Below are 15,756 nucleotides of genomic sequence, written 5' to 3' on the forward strand. Positions count from 1 at the left end.
AAAAGAAATCCACTGTGGGTGATATAACACCCACTGCGCACGTTGCTGCTTCTTATGAAGGAGCTAATTACGAAAGCGGTAAATTTGAAAAGTGGAGGCAAAGAAATATTTCGACGTAATTAAGCCCTCTGAAATTCTTTTAAGCAAAGAGAGAGAATAAATAATAAATGGTTCAGCAGAATTAACTTTCTGTACTTCTTTGAGTACATGTACCTACTATTACAGACCTACGTAATTTTGACATTTACCAAAGGTAATTTAATTCTGCATTCGTTTGCCAAAGCCTGATAAGAATTTAATATTCTTTTATGTTCTTAAAACCTTATTCAATCTTCCAAATAAATGCAAGATAACCTTCCAGCAGGTATTTAATTTTATTTGTGTTACGTTACTTGGAAATCGCACTCGGCAGTAAATCTAAACTCTAAAATCTAAAATCACTCGTACTCGTCCGTATCCGTACATGTACCTATAGGCGCGAGAGAGACGCATGTATTGCCCTGTGTGTCTATCTAGTATCAGCGATGAACGCTTTATTTATATTTAATAAGGGATATTTGAAATAATAATAATATTACTCTCTGATTATAAGCCTTACAATGTAAGTCGTTATATTTATTAAAAAAAAAAAATGTGTTACATTGATAGGTACCTACCGTCACTATAAAATATAATGTTAATTAGGCAACAATTTATGACATTTTCCAATTCCCAAATACTACTTTAAAAGAATACAAATTGTATCGCAGATAGATGAAAAAAGATGATGAGATGTCAAGGTGAGTTTTATTTTCATATCAGCTGAATGAGATTCTTACTAAGGCTAAGTAATTTCGCGAGTTTCACCTTTTTCTTGTTTTGTTTAGATTACTTTTCTTTGGGTAAATACAGTTAACGGATAAAACAGTTATTTAGAGATCCGTCCGACCCTCTCAGAACCTTTAAATGGAATTAAAATTAAAAGTTAACTCGGTTTTAAAACATAATTAAGTAACATGTACTTAGGCTGATAAGATACGGCCCTGTGTTTCCGTTTAAGTAATTAAAAACCATATAAATTAAAAAAAAACGGCCAAGGTCATGTCGGGCCATACCCACTGACCACTGTGTAGGGTTTCGTACCACCAGGTCAGAATTTGTTCATAGGATTATAAAAAATAACTTTTACCTACATCTACAGTTATTGGGCAAAATAAGAAACGACCATACAATTATTTAATTTCAAACTTCTGTGAAGCAATTCTTTTTTGTTAAGATTACCATGCAACTTAAAGTAGAATGTACTTAAACAATAAAAATAAATATTCGGCTAGAAAGAAATTATTTACTTAGCTTCAGTTGCAAAACTTTTTATCGTTTCCCTCTTTCCCTCTTGCTTAATTACATTTTCATTTATCTTCCCTTTCATCCGTCCAATCTGTTAAAACTGCCGCGATTTGCAAAACACGGCCACAGAGGGCACGGAGCGACCGCTTTACTTATTTATTTGCAGTCTGCAATCGTTTGATAGTTTCATCATTTACCTTTTAATCCAAATAAATATACTTGGTCAAGCAAATTTTGTCAGTAAAAAAGGCGCGAAATTTAAATTTTCTATGGGACGATTACCCTTCGCGCCTACATTTTTAAAATTTGCTGCCTTTTTCTACTGACAAGATCTGCTTGACCAAGTATATTTACCTATTAATTCAAAATAAAAAAAATATTTCACATAATTCATCGTATTCATTCATTTATCCAATATTATTAAGTCCATATTTCCAATTTAAACTGTTGTGAGACATACTAACATTAACATGTCACGCGAGTGACTTAAAACAAGTGAGTCTAAACCGTAAAATTATTCAAAGTCCATATTTATTACTCACTCATTTTAATGACTTAATTGAAGTATAAGGACTCATAGTCGATACCTATTTTAAATATAGGTACAGTCAAGTTGAGTGTAAAAGTATGGGTATACAACTTACAAATATGTCCCATAGTTCTTAATTCGCCGACATAGGAGCTGTTGGAGATATGGCCCTACTATATCTGAGTTAGATATGATTAGGCTCCCATGTTTTACACTGGACTGTACTAATATAAGCGTACGAGTATTCCCACATTGTCCGATCCGATATAGGTTATAAGTCTTCTGTTGCACAATAAACATATTTTAGTTAATGAGTAAATAAATAAATATAAAAAAGTATTTTCTAAATTTTTACTTCTTTGTGGTTTTATCAGAGATCCGATGATCGGACCAGACAATGTAAAAACGTTCTAGGGTACGCTCCTATAGAAGACGGTAGAAGACGAAAATGAGCAGAGAGAGCAATCGCAAATTTAATATAATATTGAAACTACGAATCTTAAAAGTTAGTTAATAAATCACAGAAGGTGCTAATCAACAGAATCTCAATTAAAAGGAACATCTTTAAGTATTATAGAGAGATGGTACCGAAGATCAAAAGTTAACAGACGATGCAAATCATTTTATATTTCAAAAGTGCATCTTAACTGTTAAGTGATTTCAGTTCGACATTTAGTTATTGTATGTTAGTGCTAACATAATTCTGAATAATTACTACTAGCTAAATATATATCCTGTGGCTTTATTCAATGTTTGTTATAATATATTTTCCGTTGTTACCTTACGTACTTAGTGTCTAAAACATAACTTATAACACTCCCTTATAACTCCTCCTCCTCCTTATGACTTAACTTATTTACATAGATTAAAGTAAGATAGCAATTTACATACTTGTATACCTCTTCAAGTTTTACTGCTCATGAAAATAAAATGATTTAAACGGATTAAATGTAGGCAGTGTGCAAATAAAAGCAAATTTTGGTCCTTCGAGCCGGATCTAAACCTGTCATGAAACGTATAATTTTATCCACGGCATCACAGGTTTTCGATCCGCTCGGATTATTAAGTCCGATGATAACTATCGCCAAATGTTTATTACAACCATTGAGGTATATACAAGAGACGACATCTCGAACAAAATGTTTCCGCACCTCAAGTGCATGCATTTCTTTGCTTTTAGTACGTCACCGACCACATGTACAGAATATTAAAAAAAAAAAAAATTAAAAAATGCCTTCGTGCGTGTTAAAAAGTTGCAACAATAGCACAAGAAAATATAATAAAAGGGATGGAATAACATTTCACCGGTAAGCAATGGAATAACTGTTGATTTACTATTATTTAGTTTTCAAAGTAAATGTTTGGTCGTAGAAAAAGTATTGTATGCAACGTTGTTTAACTGAGTCAAAAAATGCGCGTGGCGTCTTTATTAACAATTTTCGGCTTCCCATGCATGCATGCACTTCTCTGAGGTGCGGAAACATTTTGTTCGAGATAGCGGCTCTAGTTTACATATTATATCTATGATTACAACAGCTGTTTTTATTAAAGGTTCATTAGGACGCAACAGTTCCTGATGACGTCACGCAAGCCTGTCACTGCTTCGTAAACAACCTATAATTTTAATAGATATATACTACGTATAAATCTATTAAAATATAATGTTATAATGATTGATGACAAAGAGACGCACTTTGGGTCGTACGTCATACCTCACGGTACGCCCTCCTTGTCCGTTCTTGCCTTTAATGGAATCTAAGTCTCTGGGCGGTACGTTATCGGACGGAGCCAGCGAGGGGGATTGTCTGTCGAATTGGCACTGACGTGAGCTCAGCACCTGGCTCTTTCCGACGAAATTAAAAAACTTTCTGCTACACAAAAACTTGGTACCGTTCATTTAAATGCTAAGGGATTCGGTGTTAGTATTCATTTCGAGTTTTGTCAATCAAAGTGAAATCGACTTTTTATCAGTTAGAAACTTCTCGTGGTATTGGTATTTTTTACAAGCTGTTATTTAACTTGCCCTTTTAGTATGCATGTACCTATGTAAAAATTGTTAGTGTGGGTCAATTCTTGGAAGCTAAATTTGACCTACTTCCCGATTTCCGATTGAGCTGAAATTTTGTATCGGTACAATCGTACAAGGTATCGGATAACAATGCAATATATTATGATCACATGGAGCTGATCTGATGATGGAGACAGAAGGTGGCCATGGGAACTCTGTGATAGAACAACGAAAACGAATTGTGTTTGGGATTGTTAGAATTGTCTCGATGAGTATAAGTTGCCTGTGGAAAGCCTGAGTCAGCGATAAAAGCTTGTACCAGAAATGAAGTTTTTGCCAAAATAATATTTTTACTTCGATTTCATTTAAATCGCTAACGCTATGTAAATAAATGGGAGGATCTCCGTTGTGCCATTGCCATTTTTCCACCCACGAAATTAAATTGGCTACATAAACAAAATATTAAACGCGAAAAACGAAAATTTGTATTTGTTTTTCAATTTTTCGCTTTTTGCGTTAAATATTTTCACAGGAAATCGGCCTTTCAAATTATTTAGTCTGTCCTCCCTATATAATATATGTACCTAAGTACCTGATACTTAGGCTGGGAAGAAGGTTAGTTTTTAAAATAATATTTATTCTTAAAGGGTTTTCATCTAAATAATAAAATCAATAAGTAAATAGTGCCTTTATTGCTAACATAATAATTGGTTAAAATTCTCCAAAAGTAAATGTGAAGCGTACATGGCAAACAAACATTTCTGCAGAAGACTCAGAAAATGTAGTTAATGTTATAATTTAATGTTTACATGATATCTTAAAGTACCTGACTTTATTTGCATCCTTACAATTCATTAGGACTTGGCTTAACTACCAACATTAGTCTACTTGACTATAGGTACCTATTATATATCTACCAGGCAATTAAATAAAAATTTAATTTAGGTATAGGTATTAACCGTAATACCTATACCTAAATTAAATTTTTATTAAATTTTTATTTATTTAACTACCGAGTTAAAGGGTACATGGATTTCCTTAAACGAATCAACATATCAATTTTAGTAAAATTTGATAAAATAAAAAAGGTATATAATTTTTTTTTCAGTCGAAAGCAACCTGTTTAAACATTGTACTGATATAATAATATGTACAGACTGGTTTATAGATGTGAAAAAACTCACTAATATCTTTAAAATATTAAATGTTTATATTGCCATTGTATGTCCGAGCCATTTCGTTGTTATGTTTTAAATACCAGTTTGTCTCTTAATAAAGTCCCTGACATTGGATACATTGGTGTACACCCCGGGATAACCGGGCTGAGCGCAGCCCCGACCAAACGAAACAACTCCCACCTGCAGCCCAGAGCTCTCGTCCACCGCAGGGCCGCCCGAGTCTCCCTGTCGAATTTGAATATTCAAATAACGTCTTAAACTTTTAATAACAATAATCATTTACAAATTAATTTCCAAAAGGCATTGTATAGGAATACAAGTCCAAATTTAGGATAGAAATTTATTCAGGAGAATGAATTGAGACTCCAGCAAAATTACATACCTTGGATGCTTGCATCAAAATACATTAAGTCCCTGTATTCTGTATTGCCAGGCGTGGCTCACTCCGCGATTTCGTCGCTTTTCTACAGGTAGCTAAAAGTACATTCGTTCCACACCAATTTTGGTGGCTAGCCATAAGCCGCGCGTGGCGCTGTCGCCACCTAGCGACCATATCTGTCCTGATCGTAACAGACGCGTTTTGTTAGAGAGTGAGTCTTCTGTACCTAGTACTATTATTTATTCTGTGGTATTGCGTACTACATGTATGTTTTACCTGGCAAGAATCTTTTCCACCTTCCGAAACGCCTGCGCAGAACATCCTGGCGGTGATGGCGTTATTGTACGCCCTCTCACATTCCGACGTAGCCACCACAGGAACCGTCACTGCCATTAGGTTGCGACTAGTGTTACCGTTTTCCTACAATTCCGTCGTTTAGATTAGACAACAATTAGACCATTAAAGTATAGCCTGACCTATTTAGTTTAAGTGGGCGCCCGGAGCGGAGCGTTCGGCGGGGCGTGCAGCGTGGCGTCGGGCTCACAAGTGATTTGAGCAGCGTGCAGTAAGGCCGCTCCTATACGTTTGCATTTGTTTGACATGGACGCCGCACGCCCCGCCTCGCTGCACGCCCAAAATGAGCGTCCACTCAGGCCTTACACTAATATTTATGAAGCCAAACTACGTTAAAGTATACCACGGCATAAGCCAATGCTTATAAGATACTGACAAACAACGCACAGCCTTAATCATTGAAGAAACTTGAAATATGATGGTTTTTTTTACTTACAGAAGTAGTACCCCATCCGGACACCAGAATATCGGTTCCAGATTGAACAGCCGTGTTCGAAGGTGGCAACGAGATGGCCCTCGTGTTTGTTCCATCCAAAGTCATTTTCTGTAGCAGCCGTACAACGGCCACGTCGTAATCTGAGTTCGCAGCATTGTAGCGGGGGTGCTGCGTGTAAAGTGACGTAGTGTACACCTTACCACCGGTATCAGATTCTGTGCTACCTGCTCGGATGTACACTCTTATTACCCTGGAATCATTATTCATTCATTATTGCAGTACGTAGGTATATAAGAAATAGTACATTTTAAGCAGGGTGCCTATATTTTTAGCAGACTTAAAAAAAGGGAGGTTTGGTTGTAGATTGTGGGAATGTATTTTTTATATATGTTCACCGATGATTCTATATGTTGAAGCAAGAGAGAACATGCAGCTGTCAATAAGTACAAACCGCCTTACGATTACATTTATTTAATTTGTGGGGCATTCCATGAGCTTTCCCTTGAAAACTAATTTTATTTCGTATACTATAATTAGATACCTCCAGTTTTTCAACGTTTCAAGTCGATGATTATTTTACTGAGAATTTTTTATATCCATTGTGACAGAACAAAACTTCCTTACCTGCAAATCTTCAGAAAATTCGCGTCTATGCGGGACAACGATAAACAATTTCGTGGAATGCTCCTTATACCTACGACCAGTTGGCCGAAACGTTAATGCAATTGACCATTATTGACCATTAACCATTACAAATTGAACCGTAAACTGTAACCGTCCTTTACGGTTTATGGATCAATTTGTAATGGTTAATGATCAATTGCAATTTAACGTTCGACCAACTCTGCCTGCGTCTCACCCAGTCAGACAATGCGCTGCAGTGAGAACATGTCGCGGGCCGATGATAGACCCGCCGCACTGGTAGTACTTGTTTCCTGGCTTCTGCACTATCATGTACACCTGGTATGGGACCTGTTGTATCGTCGTGTTGTAGCCACCTACTATCCTACCACCGTCTACTTTCGACATCCGGCCATGTTTTTTACATGATACGTCTGAAATTAATAAAATTAATAATGCTTATTACGAATTTACATCATAGTTTCAGCTGTGATATCTACAAAATACTTATTGTTTAAACTCTGTACGCATAACAAAATTATTGTAATAAAATCACAAAGGACAACATATATACATATAGAAAACACACAATACTACTATTTTAAAATATCTCATACTGAATGTAGCCAACTAAACGATTATTGAACTGAGATTTTTTTCAATAGCCTATTGTATAAAAATCTATCCATTTTAATACTCGTAGCCGTGAAATAGAATTATTCAAAATGAAAGTCGCCCGGAGCTTAATAGTCAAATAATTATACCTAGTACCTACTCAATAGGATAATTTTCATATAATTCATATAAAATACATTATAAATGATATTATAGCAGCAATATCTGACTTCTGAAATATGATTACCATAAAATGGGGTGAGTAGAGGCAAAACTGACATTCAAACCTCGATAACAACCCTACTCACCCCATTTTAAGTACACCAACTAGATAGTGATTTAGACCTTAAGATTAGCTAGTACGGTCTATAGTTTCTATTAGCCGGAACAGCGATAAATTACGCAGGTTCCTTAAACACTGTTACCAATTTTGAATCTGTCGTGTCAATCTTCTTGTCCGTGTCAGTTTCAACACAGTTGTTCTGAAAACCTCACTAGCTCATTTCAACGTCGATCATGTTTAATGGCTGACTTACTTGTTACAAAATCATGCAAACTATAATTATTATTACTTCTGTAGGTAGTTCCAGTCTGGTATTAAAATATATGTGAATTAATAAATTAATAAATAATAAATAAATTAATAAATGTGAAGTAAAATAGATAGCAAACAAGCAATTTATTACAATAATGTGGATATTAAAATAAAATAAAATATGGAAATGTTACAAAAATACAGGACCTGAAAGTTTCAAAATTTAAGTTTTTTTTTAACTTCCAAAAACGATAAAAGTAAGGGTACCATTCGATTCCTTACATTTTATCCAAAAAAATATGGTATATAGCAACTATATACATAAACGCAATATTTCATGGACAAAAACGCAATTTTCTTGTTTTGTCCATACGACAAGATGGGCTCTCAGAGACCTTGACGCCACGTTCATTTATCGTTTTGTTAAGGGCGTTTTGCGAGTGAAGTGCGATTGTCGGCCTTTGACTACAATTTCTGACTTTTGTGTTACTTTAATTCAATGGGTCCCATATAGACATTTGATCCTAAAAACAAACCCGATCGATTGATACCATAAATGAAAATTAGTCATGTAGCCTATTGTAATTAATAATAAAATATATATAATATTGTAATATATTTTAATGGTAATATATTTCGATCGTTTCTGACAACTTTACATGTAACCACAATAACCGGAAATAAAACATATCATACAAAGACGTTGTGAGTGTTTCGCCGCAAAAAAATTAAAAATATCACAAAGTGCGTCAATTAAAAAAAAAATGCTAATAGCCCGTCACACAAAAAGACGACAGCAACGGAGAGGATAAAATCTCGAGAAGAATAAAGCTTTTTCAAATCCACATTTAAGCTCCTGAACAGAACTATTGTCCTCACCTCTGTTGAATACGACGCAGAGAAATAAAATAAAATAGAAATATACTTCCATGTCGTCTCCCAAGTTCAGGATAAGTAATGAGTATGTTTTCACAAGAAATCCTTATATATTTTGCTTAGAAATTACTTTCCATAGAACGATGGGTATAATTAAAATAATGGGCTTTAACAACAGCGATAGGAGCGCAGTTAAATCACAATTTCCATGTATGCTGTTATTTAAACATATTATCCTTGTCGTTTTCAATGTTTTCATTATTTTCATATTCTTGCGTAATTAACTTTCGATTCCGGACCATAATATCCTACTTCCCTCTTTATGGGTTCCATTCGAGCTCCTGATGAGTGTAAATAAAATAAGGGGTATCAATTTATCAATAATTTATCAGTCGATTCTTCGAAGTTTTAAGATAGGTAGGTAGGCACTTTGCTTCGAATAACTTCGATAAATATGAAGTAGATACAGCCACATTTATACAAAGCGTTTTTTTTTCCGGTATTAACCATACTCTTCGACGGAAATTGGTTAGGTTAAAACAACTTCTAGTGTAGAATTCAGGGGGGGAGGGCAGTCGCGTAAGCCCTAGCCCATTTTTGGTTCATTGTCACATTAATTCAAGGTAAAAATACGATACCTTGAAGTGTGTTTAACAAAACGAGTTCATCTGATTATAGACATGTAAATAAAAATTCTAAAGCACGCCGACACTGCATGTCAATGGTTGTATTAACGTCTTTGAAAAGCGGAATTCATTTAGCCCCTGTAATTACTTCACTAATAAACTCTACAACAAAACGCCTGACGTCAATGCCAGCTCTGACATGACGTATATCTAATGTTTAATTACATGTTTTTTAAATGTTTCATTTAAGCCTCTCACACAGTTTAAATAATGAGAGTAGCCTAACGTCAAATGGGAAGAAAGGAGGTAGCTTGGATTTCTAGGTAAAAAGATATTTGTAATGTGCAAAATCATTAGATAAATTTGGCAATTTTTCGGCGACGAACTGATTTATTAACCATATATCTTTAGGTATTACATGTCAATGGATTCACAACAATTTAAAATTTAGAATTTTGCCCTACTCAGCCGGGCTAGCACATGATTGACGCGACAGTATCTCGTGGCGAGATAGACTACCCCTCCCTCTTTTATTAATATAGTTAGAAAAAGACGGGTAGTCTATCTCGCCGCGAGATACTGTCACGTCAATCATGTGCTATGGGTGCAGGTCAGTAGCCGTGTCTTGAGTCAGGGCACTGAAGTCATTCACATGTCCTATTTATATATTTGGTGATAGGACATTCCAAAATGATATGTTCGATGGTCTGGTCTGGATGTTCAAGTATAACGTATAATATTTATATTACAGATACACATGGTACAAAGTATAATATACTTTCATTTTATATTGCTATATTATTATTGAACGTGTACCATATACGTACGTATTGGTGCATGTGCCTCCTCTTATTCGCCCGGCCTTAGGTAATTTAGGTATAGGCAATTGTTCCCTATAATTGTTATCATTATGTTCTCCATAATCTACTCGTCATAGTACATACGCACCCACATACGCCACTGGGTAATATTCTCCTAATAGACGTATTCATGTATTTTCATAGCGAACTTGAACATTTTAACCTATTGCCAATACTCATAGGATTTTTTAACTAAGTACGCAAATTCTAACACAAAGATGAATTAATATTTTTATATGAACTTTGTTGGTAAATTATTTCATTAATATTTAGTATGTCTGTCTGTCCTTTTCAACAGTTCAGTATTGTGATAACTAATAGTTCTATAAAACATCCACAGTAAATGCCGTAGGTATATATTATGGTATATACTTCCCTTTCATTTCATGTACACGGCCCAATTAGCTGTTCAGATACACTCATCCACAATAATCATACACTTATGACTAAACTTTGACCCATTTAGTAAGTAATTACACTCGTGATAGTGAATTTTGTCACGTACGTACGTGAGCAATTACGACCCACGAAGGTCAGGCTATTGGGAAATTCACGTGTGAAATATGACTATCAAACCGTATCGAGATTAGAATTTCATAAATTGAAAAATGTTTTGTGAAATATAGCATAAATAAAACAAGGTGAGCCGCCAGCCGCCTGATCCATAAGTCAGTAATTATAATGCATTTTTCACGATTAATTTTCCACCTGTATAATGTATGTATCTAATAGGGATGATGACACATGTTGAATTTTATAACAAAATCTAGTAAAATACCTGAAAGTTTCAAAATTTTAGTTTTTTTTTTAACTTCCAAAAACGATAAAAGTAAGGGTATACCATTCGATTCCTTACATTTCATCCAAAAAAAATTGTATGGCAACTATTTACATAAACGCAATATTTCACCGACAAAAACGCAATTTTCTTGTTTTGTCCATACTACAAGATGCGCTCCCAGAGACCTTGACGTCGTCACGTTCCCTTGTCATTTTGTATAGGGCGTTTCGCGAGTGAAGTGCGACTGTCGGCCTTTGACTACAATTTCTGACTTTTGTGTTACTTTAATGCAATGGGTCCCATATAGACATTTGATCCTAAAAACAAACCCGATCTATTGATACCATAAATGAAAATTAGTCATGTAGCCTATTTCCTATGAATTGGGAGATACAAAAAATGTATTATGAGACCCTATTATTAATAGTAAGTATGTAGACACAGAGGTAAAATAAGGAATCTAAGCTCCTTATTAGTATTTAAGTATTTATAAAATTAACTATTGCCTTAAGCTCTTATGTGTTTCAACTGTTAAAGACTCGAAACGCGCATTATATTCCGTACCTCACAAAAAGTATAATACCTACTTTTACCTACGTATGTGAAATATTTTACAATTTCGATAACTAAAATTATTATCTGTGTTTTTTCATACACAGATAATAATTCAATTTATTTTCACGGTGGGAGGTTGTTAACATTTGCATGTAAAAATACGCAAGTAAGTATAACGGGTTTACGACGTCGCACGTAGCGTGGTCTCGAAGGGTCGCGCCCGCTGAACCGTTATCAATACTCAATACCTACTCGAAGTCTCGAACGTATTGAGATCCTCCATACTTAACGCATTCACTGCTGGTATTCATTAACTTGCCCCAGATGCGGTACTTTACTCAGTGCCTTTATTGCATATAAAGTTTCACTTGGATTTAATTCAGGTATAACTTGTACCGAGCATTCATGCTACATAGAAATATAATAAATAATATAAACTAAAATAAAAAATGGGATCTCGCTCCAACATTTGAAGGATCTAATTTCTCATTCCGTGGGATCAAGTATTCTCTTTGCCTCCTGGGTTCTCCTATATTAGAGGAATCATTTCCCCGTTTTATTTCTAACGCTATAACTAAATTCAAAAGTCACACGAATCGCTTACTCGAAATTAGCCCTCATTATGCTCTTGTGATTCTCAAATTCTGCCTTTTTGTCCCTAAATTTACATATGTGCTCCGCTGTTGTCCTTTTTGGAAACATCAAAATTTATTGTCGCCTATAGATGATTTGATCAAAATTAGTTTAGAGACGATTCTAAACAATTAGTAGTGTTTGCTGATGACACTAACGCTGTAATCCGTGCTAACAACCTACTGGAGTTAAATGACAAGGTAAATAAGGCTCTCACGTTGTTTAGTGCATGGTTCAGAGTTAACAATTTAAAGCTAAACTGCAATAAGACAAATGCTTTACTCTTCAGTACCACGACGAGGAAAAAAGATTGCTTGAAAATTTGTTTAGAGGGTGCCAATATAGAACAAGTTGAATCAGTGAAATTTCTTGGAGTGCACATAGATTCAAGATTATGCTGGAAAGAAGAGTTGAATTCACTAACTAGCTCACTCAGTTCTGCATGCTATGCACTCCGTAGCCTGAGGGACGAATTGTTGTTAAGTCAACTTAGGATGGTTTACTTTGCGCTATTAGAGTCTAAACTACGTTATAGTATAAAACTATGGGGGAATAGCCTTAAGTGTAATGTCCAGGCTGCTTTTATATTGCAAAAAAGAGCGATCAGGATAATGGCAAAAGTACCACAGTGGACTTCATGCAGAGAATACTTTAAAACATTTAGAATTCTAACTGTTCCTAGCCTCTACATCCTTGTTGTGCTCAAAGATCTGGTGAAAAATCTATCTGAAATAGAATCAACAGATGAGAGAGATTTACGGCTGTCTTCAAGGCGGAAAGATCTGCCTCATACTATTGCTACACGACTGAAAGTAGTCAAGGACGCTGAAGCTTATCAGGGCATTGTTCTTTTCAACAAGTTGCCTATAGAGTTAAAGTCTGTTTTTAATTCAAACTTATTTGGAACTAAGCTTAAGAAAATCCTGCTAAATCAGTGCCTATATGCAGTGGAAGAATTTATGAAGGATGAGAGATTTTGATTATAGGGACTTATGTAGTAGCTTATTTATAATACGATTTTTTTTTTTATGATTATCTAATAGATATTTTTAAATTCAATGTTACTGCTGTATAATTGCTAATGTATGCTGTGTATTGTATTGTATAATTATTATTTAAGATGAGTTATTTTTTTTGACATGTATTTTTATTGCTATTTAATTCTAATTCTAGTTATTTTATTGTACATTAATGTTAATATTCGAACACAATCTTGTATTGTTATATGAATAATAAATAATAATAATAATAATAATAATAACATTCAGCTAAGTGAGACTTCCTGGTCTCAAGCGTCCCTCCCTATTCGGTTTGGAGGTTTAGGAATTCGCAAAATTTCCAGTGTGGCTTCCCCAGCCTTTTTGGCGTCCACTCATAGCACGTCTGGTCTCACAGGAAATATCTTAAGGGCTTTGCCCACAAACTGTGAGATTGCGGGCTTTGAGGACGCCAAAAATGCTTTTAAAATTGCTTGCCCAGGCAAACAATTTCCAGACAACCCAAATTCACAAAGGAGCTGGGATAATGTTTACTGTGATTTAGCTTACAATACTCTGCTAAACAACTGTACAGGTCCAGATCGCGCGAGGCTTTTGGCGGTCGGAGCCCGGGAAGCCGGTTACTGGCTACATGCCCATCCTTTGCCCAATACTGGTACTTTCTTGGATCCGGCCTCCCTTATACTGGCGACTGGTTTGCGACTTGGGGTTTCGGTGTGTACGCCACACATATGCTCTTGTGGCACGGACGTGGACCGACTGGGACACCATGGATTATCCTGTCAAAAAAGTGCAGGACGCTTTTCGAGACATGCGTCGCTTAATGACATAATCCGTCGGTCTCTTGCCACCATCAATGTGCCTGCTCTTCTTGAGCCGACTGGCATTTTCAGAGACGATGGCAAGAGGCCCGATGGGGTGTCCTTAGTTCCTTGGAGCTTGGGACGGATGTTAGTGTGGGATGCTACCTGCGTAGACACACTGGCACCGTCCCACCTCCAACGGACTAATGTAAAAGCGGGCGGGGCGGCGGAAAGCGCCGAAATTTTAAAACGTAACAAATATAAGAGCCTCGGTAGAGAGTACCATTTTGTACCATTTGGAGTTGAAACTCTAGGTCCATGGGGTCCCAGCGCGCATAAGTTGTTCGCAGAAATCGCGAAGCGTCTGGTTGACGTAACTGGTGACCGAAGAGCTGGCGGCTACCTCGCACAACGTATCAGCATTGCGATACAGCGAGGAAATGTCGCCAGCATCCTTGGTACAATGCCTCAAGGGCCTATTTTAGATTTAAGCTAGTTTTTAATTTCTTTTAGTAATACACTGTATATATCTTGTTTGTAAATAAATGATTACTCTAAATAAAAAACGGATACAAATATAATGACCACCAAAAAATACTTGGTACCCTAAATGAAAAAATCATGCATACCAAAAAAAATTACTGAACACCAAAAAAATAAGGCCTAAAATTACAAAACTACCACCGTTTTAATTACGACTGCACTTCAAATTGTATTCAAATACCAAATATATTGAACGATTACCAAAAATCATTAATGATCGCCAAATCTTGAAGACCAAATTAATGCGATATTTTCACCTAATTAAACCACTATGATTACCAAAAAATTTATACGTATTACCAAATAAAGTAAAATGATGCCAAAATTACTAGCCCCTGTCTGTCTGTCTGGCTGTCTTGGTCTTACAGAAAAGAAATGCTACTAGAAAAGTGGGTTAGGTTAGGTTTGAACTGCGACCCTTACAGAAAAGAAATGCTACTAGAAAAGTGGGTTAGGTTAGGTTTGAACTGCGACCCTTACAGAAAAGAAATGCTACTAGAAAAGTGGGTTAGGTTAGGTTTGAACTGCGACCCTTACGGAAACGAAATGCTACAAGAAAAGTGGGTTAGGTTAGGTTTGAACTGCGACCCTTACAGAAAAGAAATGCTACTAGAAAAAGGTGACAAAGTGGATTAATTAATTTAATAGGATAACGATATATTAAATATTTGCACATTTTTAATTAAAATGTGGTTACAATTTTGGTGGTCATTTACTAATTTTGGGTTTACAATGATTATTTTGGAGTCATTTGCTTTAATAGGATAGCAAGATTTAAAAATTTGGTTATAATTTTACATTAAAATGGGGTTCTAATTTTGGTGGTCATTTAATATTTTTGGGTTTACAATTATTATTTTGGTGTCATTTTCTTTAATACGATAGCAAGATGTAAAAATTTGGTTATCATTTCACATTAAAATGGGATTTGAAATTTGGTAATCATTTACTATTTTTGGGTTAATAATGATTAGTTTGGTGTCTTTTCCTTTAATAGGATAGTAAAATGAAATAAAATTGGTAATCATTTCACATTAAAATGGAGTTATAATTTTGGTGATCATTTATTATTTTAGGGTGGTAAAATACATTTTTTTGGT

The 15,756-nt window shown here is 35.3% G+C and overlaps 1 protein-coding gene and 1 long non-coding RNA gene across 2 annotated transcripts in view; one reads left to right on the forward strand and one right to left on the reverse strand.

The window, feature by feature from the left end:
- LOC134662860 (uncharacterized) overlaps positions 1-15,756 on the forward strand; it is a 299,277-nt gene that overhangs the window by 193,371 nt on the left and 90,150 nt on the right. The window lies entirely within an intron of this gene.
- On the reverse strand, positions 5,092-8,963 carry LOC134662810 (trypsin-7-like). The gene is made up of 5 exons (XM_063519118.1): positions 8,861-8,963; positions 7,070-7,265; positions 6,211-6,460; positions 5,697-5,840; positions 5,092-5,266 (listed from the first exon to the last, which is right to left on the reverse strand). The coding sequence occupies exons 1-5, from the start codon at positions 8,910-8,912 to the stop codon at positions 5,114-5,116; spliced, it is 795 nt and encodes a 264-aa protein (XP_063375188.1). The 5' UTR covers positions 8,913-8,963; the 3' UTR covers positions 5,092-5,113.

This window comes from Cydia amplana, chromosome 3 (genome assembly GCF_948474715.1).
Source record: "Cydia amplana chromosome 3, ilCydAmpl1.1, whole genome shotgun sequence".
In the NCBI taxonomy this organism is placed as follows: Eukaryota; Metazoa; Arthropoda; class Insecta; order Lepidoptera; family Tortricidae; genus Cydia; species Cydia amplana.